Source organism: Bos grunniens, chromosome 15, assembly GCF_055505025.1.
Source record: "Bos grunniens cultivar Pamir isolate PY7600 chromosome 15, Bosgru_T2T1.0, whole genome shotgun sequence".
Lineage (NCBI taxonomy): Eukaryota > Metazoa > Chordata > Mammalia > Artiodactyla > Bovidae > Bos > Bos grunniens.
Genome location: NC_141179.1, coordinates 55,894,138 through 55,913,536, shown reverse-complemented (window position 1 = coordinate 55,913,536; position 19,399 = coordinate 55,894,138). Strand labels below are relative to the sequence as shown.

Here is a 19,399-nt window from a genome sequence, read left to right as displayed (position 1 = left end):
TGTCCTTTATCGAGCTCATCTTTGCATGAAATGTTCCTTTAGTATCTCTGGTTTTCTTGAAGAGATCCCTAGTCTTTCCCATTCTGTTGTTTTCCTCTATTTCTTTGCATTGATCGCTGAAGAAGGCTTTCTTATCTCTTCTTGCTATTCTTTGGAACTCTGCATTCAGATGTTTATATCTCTCCTTTTCTCCTTTGCTTTTCGCTTCTCTTCTTTTCACAGCTATTTGTAAGGCCTCCCCAGACAGCCATTTTGCTTTTTTGCATTTCTTTTCCATGGGGATGGTCTTGATCCCTGTCTCCTGTACAATGTCACGAACCTCATTCCATAGTTCATCAGGCACTCTATCAGATCTAGGCCCTTAAATCTATTTCTCACTTCCACTGTATAATCATAAGGGATTTGATTTAGGTCATACCTGAATGGTCTAGTGGTTTTCCCTACTTTCTTCAATTTCAGTCTGAATTTGGCAATAAGGAGTTCATGGTCTGAGCCACAGTCAGCTCCTGGTCTTGTTTTTGCTGACTGTATAGAGCTTCTCCATCTTTGGCTGCAAAGAATATAATCAATCTGATTTCGGTGTTGACCATCTGGTGATGTCCATGTATAGAGTCTTCTCTTGTGTTGTTGGAAGAGGGTGTTTGTTATGACCACTGCATTTTCTTGGCAAAACTCTATTAGTCTTTGCCCTGCTTCATTCCGTATTCCAAGGCCAAATTTGCCTTACTCCAGGTGTTTCTTGACTTCCTACTTCTGCATTCCAGTCCCCTATCATGAAAAGGACATCTTTTTTGGGTGTTAGTTCTAAAAGGTCTTGTAGGTCTTCATAGAACCGTTCAACTTCAGCTTCTTCAGTGTTACTGGTTGGGGCATAGACTTGAATTACTGTGATATTGAATGGTTTGCCTTGGAAACGAACAGAGATTATTCTGTCGTTTTTGAGATTGCATCCAAGTACTGCATTTCGGACTCTTTTGTTGACCATGATGGCCACTCCATTTCTTCTGAGGGATTCCTGCCCGCAGTAGTAGATATAATGGTCATGTGAGTTAAATTCACCCATTCCAGTCCATTTCAGTTTGCTGATTCCTAGAATGTCGGTGTATGACATTCTTCAAACTTCCTCTAATTTGTCCCTTTTGGGGATGGCACTGGTGGTAGTGGTGAAGATGGTCTGACATAGGCTTTTTCTCAATGGTACATACTAGTCCTGGATTTAGGTACTCCCTGGGAATCAGCACCTAAGTAAGGGTGCCTCACCATGTTCTCGTCTCTCCTCAAGTGGTAAACCATAGGGGCTTGTTATTCTGTGCATTCTACACTGGCTGGGGAGGAAGGGAGGGAGTTCCTCTATCACTCTGGTTAAACCAGGCCATACTCTGTGTTCCTGGGGAGGGCTTTCTCACTGATTCTGGCCTGCCCCTAGGGACTGAATGCCTTGAAATCTTAGTACTTGGATAGTTCAAAAAAAAAAAAAAGAAGTTACAATTCTGTACATCATCCAGCTTTCTGTTGTTGTTAGGATGGAAGTGATGCTCCTTCCATCTTTCTACTTTCCAAACAGAGGCTGGAAGTCAAATCTGAGGATATCAAGTTTATTTAAAGCTGTATTCTTTGTATATTCTGTTTCTCTGAGGTCAGTTATTCTGTTTGTTCAACTTGGTCTCATTCACAGTGTTTTCCTCAAATATCTGATGATCTTTAGTTTCCCCTTTAAATCCATGAATAAGTGATTAAATTGGTTAGCAATAGGAAATAGTGTAGGTTTCCTTTGAAGCTATAAGGAGTTACTTACCTAAAGACTTCACCTCTGAATGGCAGCTTAGTGAGGTGGGCAGGTCCTGCTAACAATTAGTTTTCCTTCAGGGTATATATGCTGAGAGAAGGTAGTACCTTTCACTTTAAACCATTGCAACTATCAAATAGGGAGAACTTTACTTTGGGATTATGTTACTTTAGGGTATTCCAGTCTTAAGTAGAGCTGCTTTTCATGTTTTCCCTCTTGGCTGGTTGTAAAATTCCACAGTCAGGCCTTGCTCTACTTTTCTATGCCAAAATCTCATACCATGGGACCTAACCAGGTCAGGAATCCATTATGTTAAAAAATAGTTGGAGTAAATGTTATAGGAAGTTACTCCAAATTCACAAAGAAAGAAAATGAGCCAGTAGACTGTTACCCTAATTCCTGCTCCATTATTTCTGATTTCCATGCTTGGGAGTTGCAGGCTGAGGCATCTGAGAGCTCTCACTGCCTTTCCAGAAACTCCCACTGCAGCCTTTTCCATTTGTGCTCCAGGCTGCAGTTTTCCTCTACTCTAGCTTATTCATCAATACAACTCTGCTTTGTGTATCTGAGAATTATGTAAAAAATCTTTGCTATTTCAGTAGTACACTCTTTCATTTACACCATTATCAAGAACTTATTTTTTATGCATGTATCTTTATCATCATATCAATAAGTCATTGAGAGGGAGAGAAAGTAAATGCATGGCTTGGTTTATCACACTTCAAAACTGCTTTTTGAAACCCTTGACCCTATGCATGCATACACTATGGCCTCTCTGTTCAGCAAGAACTCAAATCAAGTACTTTAATTTTAATAACCAAATGTCAATGCTGTCTTCTATAAAATGAATAGCTAAAGAACATGAATCTTGATTCAATCAACAAAACAAAACACAGACTCTTTAGGCTCTCTCTCACCAGAGAATTTGGTCTCAGACTGGCTAGTGGCCAGCTCCTGTCAAAATTACAGTTAAAATCAATAAACTGTCATTCTTCTGAGTTTTCTACATCGAGGCAGATGACCAAAAAGCAATATACGTAAACTATTTTAGTTTTTCTCCCCAGAGAAATGCCTTTTCTGTACTATGATTTATGATGCTGCCCTTCTCAAGGGTTAATAGATATTTCTTGCTGTAACTTTTGCAAAATTGCAATTGACTGTCATTTCATTATGATATTTAATATTTAGCACATAAGACACTGGATGCTAACTTCCTGTTGGAAGTTAACAGGCAATAGGAAGCAACTGATACCTTTCATAACTCTACACAACTGGCTTAATAGCTAAGAAGGTCAGAGCTAATTTAATGCTTAAAAACAATAGGCAGATCCTATGGGAAGCAGTGTACTATACTGGAAAGTCTGTGGGCTTAGGAATACGAAAAATCTGGGTTAAATTTTACTTTTGGGACTCTAAACAAGTGCTAACTTCTCTGAAGTTCATTTTCTTCATCTGTAAAATGGAGATAGTTTTACTTTTACTGAATATTTATATTCTCTCAACCTGTCCCCATGAAGCTCCAAGCAGATAACGTATACAACTAGCTTGATTGATTTTACTTAAAAATAATCATCACAAAGCACGATCAGGCACAACATCCAACGATTCTATTACAATTTCCTCCTTAATTTGCTTTCTCATTCTTGGAGATCACTACTCCATACATTACCCAAATCCTTACAACTCCTCTAAATCCTATATATTAACTACCCTACCTCATAAACCTGGAAATAATAGAAAGATTTCTTTATAATCCTACCTACAACCCAATATGAAACTCAGTGGCCGTTTTCTTAGCCTTCTCCTATTCAGTGGATAATACTTCCACTTCCACTTGAATTTCTTCTTTTCCAACCCCATGTCATGCTACTCTCTTCCTAATAAACTATTTTCCAGCAACAGTGGCCTCCCGTCTATTCTATAACACAGGCACTTCCTATGTCCAAGCCTTTCACTTGCCGTTCCCATTGCTGGAATTCTTATCTTCTAAGACTGAGCTCCTCAAGAAATTCTTTCCTGAGCAATCTTTGTAAAAACGGTCTCCCAAAGTTCTCTTCTATCACCACAGCTTGTTCAGAATCCTTCTCACAATCTGATATCTACTTTACTTGTTGGCTTCTTATTTATCATCTTACCCACTAAGTAACTATCCAAAACTGGAAGTCTTAATTCTTCCCTTTCTCCCAATATCTGCTTCCCTCCAGTATTTGTTTTGATGAATGGTTTAATTACTTGGCCAGCTGTCCAAATCAGAAATTGGAAAATATCTAAATCTTTCTCTTTCCCTCTCTCCTCCAATCCACTAAATCATCAACAGTAGAGTCCATCATTAAATATCTTTTGAACCCACAGATACTGTCCTCCCTTTATATTTCCAAACTGTTTAGATTTTAATTATGTACTGCTTATATTACTGTAATAATTTCCATTATGAGAATTCCTTACCCACAACTCTTCAAAGAGAACTTTCTAAAACATACACCTAATCTCCATTCTGTGTAACGGTCATCAATACAGTCTTGTTTACTTTTTTGTCTTTGAGAAATTTGTTTAAGTTATTTCAATAGATCTCCAAACTTTTTGACATAACTTCCTTTTATGTCATTTATTGCCTCTTCAGCCTCTCCTAGGGACCTCTACTCAAACGTTAGTTGAAGCTTTACTGAATTACCTGAAATTCTCTAATCAACTTCCATGCCTCTGTGTAACTGTTCCCTCTACTTGGGAAGTCTCACCTTCTCCCCCCAGCTATCAGCTCAAGTGTCACCCACCTTCCATGGAGTTCTGGTTTTCAGATGCTCATCATCTGTGTTCCTATGGTCTTCTCTACATATTTCTGTCATGCAACCATCACATCTATCCTTCTGTTTCCATCATCTTATATAATGCCTGGCTCCTTTGGCTGCTCCAAAAATAAAAGTAGACATGTCCATCCATACATACTCAGTGCCCTTTCCACGTCCTTTACATGCCCTGTGATTGATCTCCTTTTACTTCTGTGTTGAAACATCTAATTGTAAATGTATTTTTTGGTAAATGTCATTTCCAATGCTTTTGAGAAGTAAATAGAGAAAAAACAATGACAAACCAAAACAAAAGTCTGTCAGGTGGCTTACTTCTAAACATCTATATCTTCTATTGCAAGAGGGGGAGATTAAAATATGCTAGTTTGACTTTCTTACAATCCAATTAAGATATTACTGAAATAAATCATTATAAATATATGGAAAATCAATCATTCTGAAAAGAAAATCTGAGGTTTACTAAGAATCCACCTTTTTCCTCCTCACCACGAAGCTGTCCATCTTTTACTGCCTCTCACAAGCTACATACAATGCCAATGACTAAATAAATCCTGGGAAAACTGCCTTTGGGTCCAAAAAATTCTGAAAGGCAGTTATTCATTTTGAAGGAAATTTATTTAGGAATTTCTGTCAGATGGCTATAGGAAATCAGAACATACACACAGATGAATAAAATTTAAATTTTGCCATCATTTCTAACAAGCATATCTTGAATTACAAAGTTTGTGAGAAGCAATTTTTCTATTTGTGACCTTATGACCTAAGAGGAGAAAATTGTTACACAATGTTTAATACTGTCTTTGTAGATTCAAATGGAAATCTATGACCTTTTGATGGAAGCTAAGGCACCAATTTAAACATACTGTCGGGGGACTTCCCTATTGGCCCAGTGGTTGAGAATCTGCCTTCCAATGCAGGGGACTCTGGTTCAATTCCTGGTTGGAGAACTAAGATCCCACATGCTGTGGGTTTAGTTGTGTGGAATCTTATTCCAAGGAATAAGAACAACCCAAGGAAGTCCATGTGCCTTAAAATCCTGCATGTTTCAATAAAGATAAAAAATACCACATGCCACAGCTAAGACCTGACACAACCAAAAATAAATAATACATAGATATATTTTAAAAATCAAATATACTGTGTGATTCTTCTTTTATCTGAGATGCAGGCCAAATGATTCACTGACCAAGCAGAAGTTAATTAATTAAACATTTTAGTACTTTAAACACATAGTAGTCATGTATGGATGTGAGAGTTGGACTACAAAGAAAGCTGAGCACCAAAGAATTGATGCTTTTGAACTGAGGTGTTGCAGAAGACTCTTGAGAGTCCCTTGGACAGCCAGGAGATCCATCTGAAAGGAAATCAGTCCTGAATATTCACTAGAAGGACTGATGCTGAAGCTGAAACTCCAATATTTTGGCCACCTGATGAGAAGAGCTGACTCCTTGGAAAAGACCCTGATGCTGGGAAAGACTGAAGGTGGGGGGAGGAGAAGGGGACGACAGAGGATGAGATGGTTAGATGGCATCACTGATGCAACGGACATGAATTTGAGTAAGCTCCGAGAGCTGGTGATGGACAGGGAAGTCTGGCATGCTGCAGTCCATGGGGCCACAAAGAGTCGAACACGACTGAGCAACTGAACTGAACTGACACACACACATACACATATATATATAACTTTAATTACTCAAATTTCTTGCAAAATGATAATAAGAATTGTAATTGATAGAAAACTTCATATAAATCATTTATTTTGGCAATACAAGATCAAAACTTTTTTATTAACTACAATTACCAGAGGAATTTCTTTCCAGATCTGAACAATGAAATCTGACATTTCTGATCTCTTCTACACACAATGTCACTTAAAGAATGTGTTTTTGGTTCTTGCTTATCAAGACATATTGAAGACTGTAAAATAGGAGTTGAGTATAGCTAACTAGAGAACTCCAATAGGTCATTCCCAACAAATGGCTTTTCAGTTAACAAATGACATCTACAGAAACATGTAGGTCAGAGAATCTCCCCCCCGCCCCATCTTTTATTGCTGGGAAATTTATCATTAGCATAAAGCTCCAAAAAATAAAGAGATTCATCAAAAAAGAGGAATAAATCCCCTAACCTTTCTGCCAAGTCTATCTCCTAAAATAACTAGAATCTCAGAGATGTAAGAAATCTTGATATATAATCCAAAAGTTTGTTTGTCTGTGAAAAGAAAATAAGCCCCCCCACCCAAAGTTGGATGACTTGCCTAAGGACATACAGAGAGACTGGCAGACCTTTCATCCAGATATCTTAGTTAATTAAGATACAATCAAATCCAAGAAATCTTTGGGGAAAATTCACTTTACTCATCCTGTAATAAAAAGGAATATAGCAGAACAAAGTTCTCCATCTAATAGTCCACAGGTCAAATGGAAAATCAGCAAACTATCAGTCAGTTTATCTGTTAGACATATACCAGAGGAAGCAACAATGATATTAATATTTACTAGAAACAAGACAGGCTTTGGATGAAATGAATCTAAATTTGAATCTGGATCTGTTATTTATCCATGCCACCTTGGGAAATGTCTCTAAGCCCCAGCTTTCCTCATTTGGAAAAGGGAGTAAAAATTATTATCTCTTAGTATTATTTCTACTATCTCTTAGTATTATTTTAAGAATTAAAATTAATAATACTATCTCTTAGTAGTATTTTAAGAATTAAAAGATAATACTGTAAGTGAAAAAAGATCTGGCATGTTACACGATTTTAATAAAAATTACCTGCTTCACAGTATTGTGTAGAAGTCAGATTTTGCAAGGTTTTAGGTAGCATGGAATGGTAAGAAAAGCAAGAATCTGGAGATGAAGGGTGTGCATCTACATTTCAACTCTGCTCCTATTTGTACCTCACTAAGCCTCTTGCTTTCTCAGCATCTTATGAAATGAAGTAACATTACTTTCCAGGGAACTTTAAGGACCAAATATAACCATCCTTGTATAAGCACTTCCTAAGTATAATATAGTGTTACATATATGTTATTGTTAATATAAAGAAACTAATTGGATTAGAAAGTAGTTTGTTACTACAAGGATTAGGGGAAAGTATTAGTTACTTAATCATGTGGACTCTGCAACCCCCTGGACTGTGGCCTGCCACACTCCTCTGTCCATGGAATTCTCCACGCAAGAATACTGGACTAAGTAGCCTTTTCCTTCTCCAGGGGACCTTCCCGACCCAGGGATCAAACTTAGGTCTCCTGCATTGCAGGCAGATTCTTTACTGTCTGAGCTACCAGGGAAGCCCCCAGTTAAGGAATTCTGCTTTTGTAAAGTTAGTATCACTCCCCAGGCACCAATGAAGAGTTCTCAAATTTTATCAACATGTGTAATTGTGTTTCAGTTCTACTGAAAACATTTCCTTAAGACTGATGTTTCAAACCATTTTCTAAACCAAATTTCAAGCAAATTAATGTAGGTCAAGTGTTGTTTCTTGTCTCAAAGATTTGAGGGTTGAGTCAGAGCAAAAGACTCTATAAACCAATATATAATTAGTTAATGTGAAGGTTATCTTTATTGAAACGCTAAAGAGGGGAAATCTGCTTTTCTTTTTTTTAATTAAACGGCATAACTAAATATCTGCTGGAAATGAAATTATATACATTAACAAACATTAATGTTGAAAAGATCAGTTCCTGGCCCAGCTGGAAGTTACTGTGGACCACAAGTTGGACCACTGCCTTCCAGAATGGGAAGGGGAAACTTATAAGTGCGGATTAATGAGCCCCTCAGAGTTATGTGGCCACCCAACAAGTCAGGAACATTGGACAGAAATTATCTTTTTGTTGCCTCTTTGCATAAATCATTCAGCTGCAATGAATACTTGCAAAACACAATACATACATACATATATAAAACAGGCAATAGCTTCTTCCAAATGTGTTCACAAATCAACCCCTATGGCACCACTATGAGCTGCTATCCTTCTTGCACAGATGTATAAAAAGATGCAGAAATTAATTAACTCCTTTATGGTCATTCAGAAAAATCAGTAGCAAAGACAAAATGTCATATATTACTGACTCTGTATCCTAACTGAGCTTTTGGGCTGAGAACCAAGTATGAAGACTAAGCACCAAGTATCAAAGAGAAGCCATAATATGTAAGAAGCCACCAGTACTATTTTAAGTAGCAAATTATTTCACTACTGGCTAGCAAACACACTAAATCAAAGCTGCAAACAGAGTGACAAACCCAATTTTCTCCTTCATGTTACTAATACCAATGGCTCAAGTGCTTCTAAAATATTGTAATATGGCTCAATATTCATTAAATAGTACATTGATGTACATGTACAAGAATGATGTTCAACACAAATGAACTTTTAATAGATAAGAGTATGTCTCTGGTAACCTAGCACAATCACTATAAAAAATAGGGTCCCCAGCAAGTAGATTAGGGTCTACTGGTACCTAACTATGGTTAGCTGTATCTAGTCAACCCTTCTTTCCAATTCCTCAGGTCTCATCACCAGTCTACAAAGATTCCCAATGGCAGAAAAGTACAGCCAACAACAGCACCCATTCTTCTGCTTAAATTTGAGCCCAAAGTGTCAACGTTAGATTCTAACCTGCCAACGACTCTAGGAGTTCAGAGAAATATAAAATAATACTCATCTCCAAAAACATATATGAAAGTGGAAAGAAAGCTCCTGAAGTACAAAGTCAGTGTTCAAAACCAGTAATTCTGAACCATTCTGGCAAATCCATATTTAACTTGAACATTACCATCCTTTCTTTCTATGATAAAATGGAGATATAAGAATGTGCTGACTATGACTTCACTCTCAGAGTCAAAATGGGTATCTACAAAATCTTACAGTCTTCCTTTGTAGCACTGTTGGGCATCAGAACTCTGAACACAGGCTCTGTCATAACCTGTTACGTGGCTTTGGGCCTCTGAAACTCAGTTTCCTCATCTATAAATTGGATAATAACATATATGATATCTTCATTAATAGGTGGATATAAATAACACTGCCTTTAATTTATAGGACAATTAGTACGAACAAAATGAGATAACGAATGGAAAACACATGACACTGCTTAATATTCTACAAATATTAGCAATTCTCATTACACCTCAGTCTTTTTTTTTAATTAATTAATTTTAATTGGAGGCTAATTACTTTACAATATTGTGGTGATTTTTGCCATACATTGACATGAATCAGCCACGGGAGTACATGTGTCCCCCATCCTGAACCCCCCCTCCCACCTCTCTCTCCACCCCATCGCCCTGGGTTGTCCCAGAGCACCAGCTTTGGGTGCCCTGCTCCATGCAGTGAATTTGCACTGGTCATCTACTTTACATATGGTAATATACATGTTTCAATGCTATTCTCTCACATTGTCCCACCCTTGCCTTCTCCCACATAGTCCAAATGTCTGTTCTTTACATCTCTTGTCTCTTTTGCTGTCTTGCATATAGGGTTGTCATTACTGTCTTTCTAAATTCCATATATATATGTTAAAATACTGTATTGGTATTATTACACCTCAGTCTTTTAAATGGGATAGAAGTCACTGTTTAGAAGTTCACCTGCTTCAAGGCTGGTGATAGGACTTCTATCAGAATAAAAGGGAAAAATACAACTGGGAACACAAGTGAAAAACTGTATCTCCCTATCTTTTTACCATATGCCAGAATAACATAAATTCCATGGACTTTACACAATCTATTACTGATAGAGCGACTTCACTTTCACTTTTCACTTTCATGCATTGGAGAAGGAAATGGCAACCCACTCCAGTGTTCTTGCCTGGAGAATCCAAGGGATGGCAGAGCCTGCTGGGCTGCCGTCTATGGGGTCGCACAGAGTCAGACACGACTGAAGTGACTTAGCAACAGCAGCATTACTGATAAAAGGTGGTTATCAACCTGTGATTAAGTTCTGGAATCAACAGAAAGAGTTTAATCATATCATTTGTCAATTGTGAACTTCAGTAAGGTATTTAATGTTTCTGACCATGATTCCTCAACTATAAATGTAAATAATAACTGTACCTATCTAATAAAGTTACTGTGGTGATTAAATGACTCATATCTATGAAGTGACAAGTATGGTAACCTGGGCTTCCCAGGTGGCTCAGATGGTAAAGAATCCACCTGCAAAGCAGGAGACCCAGGTTCAATCCCTAGATTGGGAAGATCCCCTGAAGAAGGGCATGGCAATTCACTCCAGTATTCTTACCTGGAGAATCCCATGGACAGAGAAGCCTGGCAGGCTATAGTTCATGGGGTCATACAGAGTTGGACACGACTGAGCAACTATCACTTTCACATGGTAAATGAAATACTGTAGTTATCATTATTTTTGCTTCTCTTATTAGAAAAAGGCAAAAGTTCCTAACCCCTCTAAAATCCTAGAGTGTTTTCATTTTAAAAACTGATGATCTTGAAAAAGATATGTAGACATACATGCTACAGGTAGCAAGCAATTTGAGTATTGTAATAGTTGATGGTACTTTCAAAGCACCAAAAAAAAAAAAAAAACCCATGTCTTTTCATAGATTAGACCTCTTAAAATAGATCTTGTATGTACACAACAGCTATCTATTTATTTGGAGTCATTCTAACAGACATTCTAATAGAAACGGGTCTTGATCATAATATCTCATGATTTTAAATGGCAGTAGCCCAGACTTTCAGGTATAAACATCAATATGCAACCTGTACTGGAATGCAGATAGTTCTGACAACCATTGTCAAAGAATATACAATTCTTCTACAGTATTTCTCAGGAGAATATCAGTTTTCCCAAATGAATACTAAGCTAGAAACTACAGAAGTCCATATTCTTTAGCTCTGATGCTGATAACATTAGACTGATAACTGTAACTATGATTCAATCCTTCAACAGATATTTACTGAATGCTACTCTGTCCCAGGCACTACCCCTACTCTCAGCGATCTCACAGTCTGCTGCTGCTGCTGCTAAGTCGCTTCAGTCGTGTCCGACTCTGTGCAACCCCATAGACGGCGGCCCACCAGGCTGCCCCGTCCCTGGGATTCTCCAGGCAAGAACACTGGAGTGGGTTGCCATTTCCTTCTCCAATGCATGAAAGTGAAAAGTGAAAGTGAAGTTGCTCAGTCGTGTCCGACTCTTCACGACCCCATGGTCTGCAGCCTACCAGGCTCCTCTGTCCATGGGATTTTCCAGACAAGAGTACTGGAGTGGGTGCCATTGCCTTCTTACAGTCTAGAGGGAGACAAACTAGCAATTATGTACAATGCTATAGTGGAAAAGCACAGGTGCTCTGGGAACACACAGTAGTGCATCTAACCCAGCGGATAAAGGTGGGAGGAGAAGGAGAAGGGGCCAGAGAAGAGTTTCTGGAAAAAGTGATAATTAACAGAGGCCTAAATGCTGGTGAGACAGACTAAAGCAAATTATAGTTTCTTTTAGTTCTAAAGAACTTGCATATGGCTAAAGCATTGAGACTGAGGTGGATCACAGGAGCCATCTTCAGTCAGGAAGGACTTAATTTTAAATGGTACAGATATTCAACAAGGTGACATACAGGAATAAGACAGAAAACATTATGTTCCTATTTTCTTAAGATCATTTCAGTTTTACAACTCATCTGATCATCATACACATCCTTGCTACACAAAGTATGTTCCATAGACCAGCAACATCAGCAGAACTTAGAAGCCTGTTAAAACTCAGCAGGGTACTGACACAGTTATAAGTATTATTATTAATTTCATTTTACAGATGAAGCCAAGTAACTGGATAAGGGTATATAGCTGGCAAATGAGCCAGGCATGCATCAAGAACTTTGAATCAAAATCTATGCCTCTAAATTTAAACTATATTTTTCTAAAATTACTGAAATAAAGTAAAATCACAGTTTCAAGATTATTCTTTATCCATAGACCAGCAACATCAGCAGAACTTAGAAGCCTGTTAAAACTCAGCAGGGTACTGACACAGTTATAAGTATTATTATTAATTTCATTTTACAGATGAAGCCAAGTAACTGGATAAGGGTATATAGCTGGCAAATGAGCCAGGCATGCATCAAGAACTTTGAATCAAAATCTATGCCTCTAAATTTAAACTATATTTTTCTAAAATTACTGAAATAAAGTAAAATCACAGTTTCAAGATTAATTATTCTTTATTCAAGATTATTATTCCCAAACTGTATTTTATATAGATCAAAAATTTTAAACTTGTTAGCCATGGCCTATTTTATTCACATTCCAAATACATTCCCAATACAGTAGATTTTGTTTGCCATTACATTTCATTTATCTACCAATCTCAATGGTCTGAAATACAGTGAAGACAAACAGGAAGCCAAAAAAAAAAAGATGCAGTGCAGATAAACTAAGGACAGAGAATTCATGTCCTATATGTAATGCACATGACCTAGACACGAGCCACTCAGAGCCTCACTCTATGCTAATGCTCCCTGGGTGCCATATAAGGCACTAACCTAGGCAATAAGAAGGAAGCTAATATAAAAATGACAAGTTTCTGCCCTCAAAGTTCAAACGTACTAATTGGTAAAATAAGGCAACATCAAAAATACTATGGGGATACAGAAGAGGGATAAAGAAATTTCTGGAAGAAGCAGAAGAAAGCCTCAAAAGAGAGGTCATATTTAAGCATGTCTTTGAAGAAACAAAATAACTGAACCAAGCAGAGAGAAGCAATGTTCTTATAACAAGCAAAGAGGTGAGAAAGCACAGAAAAAAGACTATTGTTTCTGAATGATGGATTAGCATGTATCAGATTTACCCTCCCACTATAAACAACTAAAATAGAAATCATACAAAAGTATATGCGGCAAGTCTCAGTTTCTGGGTAACAGGCAGCCCAGGATAGTGGTTTCTGAGAGAAGAGAAAAAAACCCTGCTGCTTATCAACTAAGTTTACACAATATTTTAAGTCCTTTGTTGTCATTTCAACAATCTTCACAGCATCTTCACCAGGAGCAGTTTCCACCTCAAGAAACCACTTTCTTGGCCCATCTATAAAAAGTAACACCTTATCTAAGTTTTTATCATGAGCTTGTAGCAATTCAATCACATCTTCAGCCTTCACTTCTAATTCAAGTTCTCTGGCTATTTCTGCAACAACTGCAGATCTCTCATGTGACCAGGTACTATCAATGAGCAGTAATATTTTGAAAGTAAATGAGCAGTAATATTTTGAAAGAAATCTTCTCTCCTAAGCAATACGTCTCAACAGTAGGCATAAAATATTCAGTACACTATATTGTATACAGAGGTAGGTGCTGTCTTCTAGGCTTTCTTTTTCCATTTATAGAGCACAGGAAGAGTAGATTTTGCATAATTCTTAAGGGTCCTAGGATTTCAGTTCAGTTCAGTTGCTCAGTTGTGTCCCACTCTTTGCAACCCCACAGACTGCAGCACGCCAGGCCTCCCTGTCCATCACCAACTCCCGGAGTTTACTCAAACTCATGTCCATTGAGTCAGTGATGCCATCCAGCCATCTCATCCTCTGTCGTCTCCTTCTCCTCTCGCCTTCAATCTTTCCCAGCATCAGGGTCTTTTCAAATGAGTCAGCTTTTCGCATCAGGTGGCCAAAATATTGGAGTTTCAGCTTCAGCATCAGTCCTTCCAATGAACATTCAGGACTGATCTCCTTTAGGATGGACTGGTTGGATCTCCTTGCAGTCCAAGGGACTCTCAAAGAGTCTTCTCCAACACCACAGTTCAAAAGCATCAATTCCACTGGACTCAACTTTCTTTATAGTCCAATACATGACTACTGGAAAAACCACAGCCTTGACTAGACGGACCTTTGTTGGCAAAGCAATGTCTCTGCTTTTTAATATGCTGTCTAGGTTCATAACTTTCCTTCCAAGCAGCAAGCGTCTTTTAATTTCATGGCTGCAGTCACCATCTGCAGTGATTTTGGAGCCCCCCCAAAAATAAAGTCTGCCACAGTTTCCACTGTTTCTCCATCTATTTGCCACGAAGTGATGGGAGTGGATGCCATGATCTTTGTTTTCTGAATGTTGAGCTTTAAGGCAACTTTTTCACTCTCCTCTTTCATCAAGAGGCTCTTTAGTTCTTCTTCATTTTCTGCAATAAGGGTGGTGTCATCTGCGTATCTGAGGTTACTGATATTTCTCTCAGCAATCTTGATTCCAGCTTGTGCTTCCTCCAATCCAGTTGTTTCTCATGATGTACTCTGCATATAAGTTAAATAAGCACAGTGACAATATACAGCCTTGACATGTTCCTTCTCCTATTTGGAACCAGTCTGTTGTTCCATGTCCAGTTCTAACTGTTGCTTCCTGACCTGCATACAGATTTTTCAAGAGGAAGGTCAGGTGGTCTGGTATTCCCATCTCTTTCAGAATTTTCCACAGTTTATTGTGATCCACACAGTCAAAGGCTTTGGCATAGTCAATAAAGCAGAAATAGATGTTTTTCTGGAACTCTCTTGTTTTTTCGATGATCCAGCAGATGTTGGCAATTTGATCTCTAGTTCTGCCTTTTCTAAAACCAGCTTGAACATCTGGAAGTTCATGGTTCACATATTGCTGAAGCCTGGCTTGGAGAATTTTGAGCATTACTTTACAAGCATGTGAGATGAGTGCAATTGTGTGGTAGTTTGAGCTTCAGTTCAGTTCAGTTGCTCAGTCGTGTCCAACTCTTTGCGACCCCATGAATCGCAGCATGCCAGGCCTCCCTATCCATCACCAACTCCCGGAGTTCACCCAGACTCACGTCCATCGAGTCAGTGATGCCATCCAGCCATCTCATCCTCTGTCGTCCCCTTCTCCTCCTGCCCCCAATCCCTCCCAGCATCAGAGTCTTTTCCAATGAGTCAACTCTTCGCATGAGGTGGCCAAAGTACTGGAGTTTCAGCTTTAGCATTATTCCTTCCAAAGAAATCCCAGGGCCGATCTCCTTCAGAATGGACTGGTTGGATCTCCTTGCAGTCCAAGGGACTCTCAAGAGTCTTCTCCAACACTGGTAAATGAGCACTGGCTTTGACTTAAAGTCACCAGCTGTGTTAGCTCCTAACAAGAGAGTCAGCCTGTTCTTTAAAGCTAGGCATTGACTTCTCTTCTTTAGCTATGAAAATCCTAGAAGGCATCTTATTAAATATGGATATTTTGTTTTCACTAAAAAATCTGCTGTTTAGTGTCGCCACCTTCATTCATTATCTAACCAAATCTTCTTGATGACTTGCTGCAGCTTCTACATCAGTACTTGCTGTTTCACCTTGCACTTCTATATTTCGGAGACAGCCTCTTCCCTTAACTTAATGGAGTAGTCTCTGCTAGCATCAAACATTTCTTCTGCAGCTTCCTCACCTCTCTCAGCCCTCAAAGAATTGAAGGGAGTTAGAGCCCTGCTCTGGATTACTGCTGTTGCTGCTGTTTAGTCGCTTCAGTCGTGTCCGACTCTGTGCGACCCCATAGACGGCAGCCCACCAGGCTCCCCCGTCCCTGGGATTCTCCAGGCAAGAACTCTGGAGTGGGGTGCCATTTCCTTCTCCAATGCATGAAAGTGAAAAGTGAAAGTCAAGTCGCTCAGTCGTGTCTGACTCTTCATGACCCCATGGACTGCAGTCTACCAGTCTCCTCCGCCCATGGGATTTTCCAGGCAAGAGTACTCTGGATTAGGCTCTGGCTTAATTGAATATTGTGACTGATTTGACCTTCTAAGCAGACCTTAGTCTAAAACTTTCTCTATATCAGCAATACAACTATTTAACTTTTTATCATCCATGTACTCAATGAAGTAGCACTTTTAATTTCCTTCAAGAACTTTTGTTTGCATTCACAGCTTGGCTGTTTGGCTCAAGAGCCTAGCTTTCAGCCTATCTTGGCTTTCAACATGCTTTCCTCACTAAACATAATCATGTTTAACTTTTGATTTAAAGTGACAGACATACGATTCTTCCTTTCACTTGAACATTTAGAGGTTACTGTCAGGTTATTAACTAACTTAATTTCAGTATTATTGTGGCTCAGGGAATAGGAAGACTCCAGGGGAGGGACAAAGGGAAATGGCTAGTCAGTAAAACAGAACATACATAACATTTATTAAGTTTATTGTCTTATATGGGTGTGATTTGTGGTGTCCCTAAACAATTACAACTGTACATCAAAGATCACCATAACAAATACAATAATAATGTAAAAGTCTGAAGTACTGCAGTTACCATAGGATTTAGCAACTCTACTCTCAGGTATATTCGAGAGAAATAAAAACATACTTCCCTACAGAAACTTAGATATGAATGTTCACAGAAGCATTATTCAGAAGGGCAAAAAATGGAAACAATCCAAATTTTCATCAATGGACGGATGTACAAATAACATGTAGTATACCCATGTAACTAAATTTTATTTTAAAAACAGAAGTAGTGATGCATGCTACAACATGAATGAACCTTGAAATATTACATTAAATGAAAAAAGTTGATTACAAAAGACCACATATTGTATGATTCCATTTATAAAAATTGTACAGAAAAGACAAATTTATAGAAAAAGAAAACAAATCAGTGCTCACTTAAGATTTGTGAAAGGGGGCATGTGGATCAATGTTTAATGGGTACACAGTTTCTTTTAGAAGAGACATATTGTGATCATTGTACAACCCTATGAATAAACACCAAAACACTGATTTATACACTTTTAAATGACCTGCTTGGTATATGAATTAAATCTCAATAGAGCTGTTTAATAGACTGTTGAACATAGAAAGCAATGGCAACCCACTCCAGTACTCTTGCCTGGAAAATCCCATGGATGGAGGAGCCTGGTAGGCTGCAGTCCATGGGGTCGCTAGGAGTTGGACACAACTGAGTGACTTCACTTTTCATTTTCGTGCATTGGAGAAGGAAATGGCAACCCACTCCAGTATTCTTGCCTGGAGAATCCCAGGGACAGGGGAGCCTGGTGGGCTGCTGTCTATGGGGTCGCACAGAGTCCGACATGACTGAGGCAACTTAGCAGCAGAAGTAGCAGAGCTGTTTAAAAAACTTTTTATAATTTTCTTATGTCATAAAATAATTAGAATAGAGTCAGTTTAATTATGTGCGTGTGCACTCAGTCGCTCAGTCGTGTCTGACTCTTTGCAAACCCACTGTCGCCCATCAGGCTCCTCTGTCCATGGCATTTTCCAGGCAAGAATACTGGATTATAGTATAAACTGAATTATAAATATATAATTAGCTTACAGTATAAATAAATTTTAAAAATTATAAAAAACACAAAAAATTACGCAAACCAATTTTTAAAAAAGCAGGGTGGGGGGTTACTTTAACAGATGCTTCAAAAGGAGTATTCCCAATCAGTAAGAAACACAAAATAGTGTTCAACTTCATTAGTCTTAAGGGAAAGAAAAATTAAAATTCCAAGAGGACGCTACAACATACCCACCAGGAAAGCTAAAATACAAAAACAGAAAGTATCAAACACCGACAAGGATGCAGGATACACTGCTGGATGGAAAAGACGCAAACTGGCAAAACTACTTTGGAAAACTTTTGGACACAACCTACTAAAGCTGAAGATACACGTATCCTATGGCTATGTAATTCTGCTCCTGGGTTTATAGCCGAAAGAAATGCATTTTAAAAATGTCCTTTAAGAAACATGTACTATACCATTCAAGGAAGCATTATTTGTTATAGTCCCAAACTAGAAATTAATGAAATGCCAAAAGCAAGATTAAATAAATTCATATTCGTACAGTGGAATACTATCAGCAGTTAAAATAACTAAGACTACATTACGTTCAGGTAGGGATGAATCTTACAAAAATGTTGAAAGCCAACACATAAAATGTACATATTATATACTCCTATTGTATACAGTTCAAAATCAGGCAAACTCAACCTATGGTATATGGAGTTAAGGTAGCAGGATGTCTGGCTAGAGATGCCACGAATGGAAGAGAACATGAAGCCTCTGGGGTTCCAGGGTCCTTATAATGCCTGTTTCCTGACAGGAGATTCTGCTTATGCAGGTGTGTTCAATTTGAAAATGTGAAGTGTGTGTGTGTGTGCATATGTACACTTTTTTCACCAATTTCAAAATACTTCAAAAATTTTTTTTTAATTTGTTTTAGTAAACTTATAAAGATGACTATTTAAGCCCACGGTGAAAAAGGAAAATTACTGAATGTGGAGGCTAGGCAGTTTGTAAGGTATTTTCACTCACCTTTGTCCTGTAATGCAATTTGTTCTTTATGCAGCAAGACTACCTCCCGTCCCAAAGCTTTCTTCTGTCTTTCCAGTTCATTTCGAAGCACCAAAATTTTTAATTGCAGGCACTCACTTTCTTTTTTCTAAATAATTAAAAATACAGGTAAATTTATGAATATAAAAGTTATGACTGAATAACAACATGCACAATATTTCATATGTGAGTGGTTTAAAGCACTTTAATACTCATGTAACTTATAGATCTCTTGAGTGATTTAATTATCAGCATCTGTCATTTTAATGGAATGAATACAGATGTAAGCAAAATGCAGATTAGAAATAAATCTAAAGTCTGGGAACAGTTCTTTCTAAAAGACACTATAAAATATCTCAGGCCTCTTTCCTGATACCACAATGCAATATGACACAAGTTAATAACAAAAAAAGGGGGTTTCCTTGGTGTTTCAGTGGTTAAGAACCTGCCTTGTAAGGCAAGGAACACTGGTTCAATCTCTGGTCCCTTCATGCCTCAGAGCAGCTAAGTTTATGCGCCACAACTACTGAGCCATGCTCTGGAGCCCACAAGCCACAGCTACTGAAGCC

At 38.2% G+C, this 19,399-nt stretch overlaps 1 protein-coding gene across 14 annotated transcripts in view; it reads right to left on the bottom strand.

The window, feature by feature from the left end:
• UVRAG (UV radiation resistance associated) overlaps positions 1 to 19,399 on the bottom strand; it is a 331,316-nt gene that overhangs the window by 145,855 nt on the left and 166,062 nt on the right. For all 14 annotated transcript variants that reach the window (XR_015141562.1, XR_015141561.1, XR_015141563.1 and 11 more), the window contains one exon: positions 18,813 to 18,939. Coding sequence is in view for 10 of the 14 variants with exons in the window: in XM_086338466.1 (XP_086194592.1) it covers positions 18,813 to 18,939 (127 nt within the window). In the remaining 4 variants the exon portion in view is untranslated. The remainder of the gene's footprint in view (positions 1 to 18,812; positions 18,940 to 19,399) is intronic.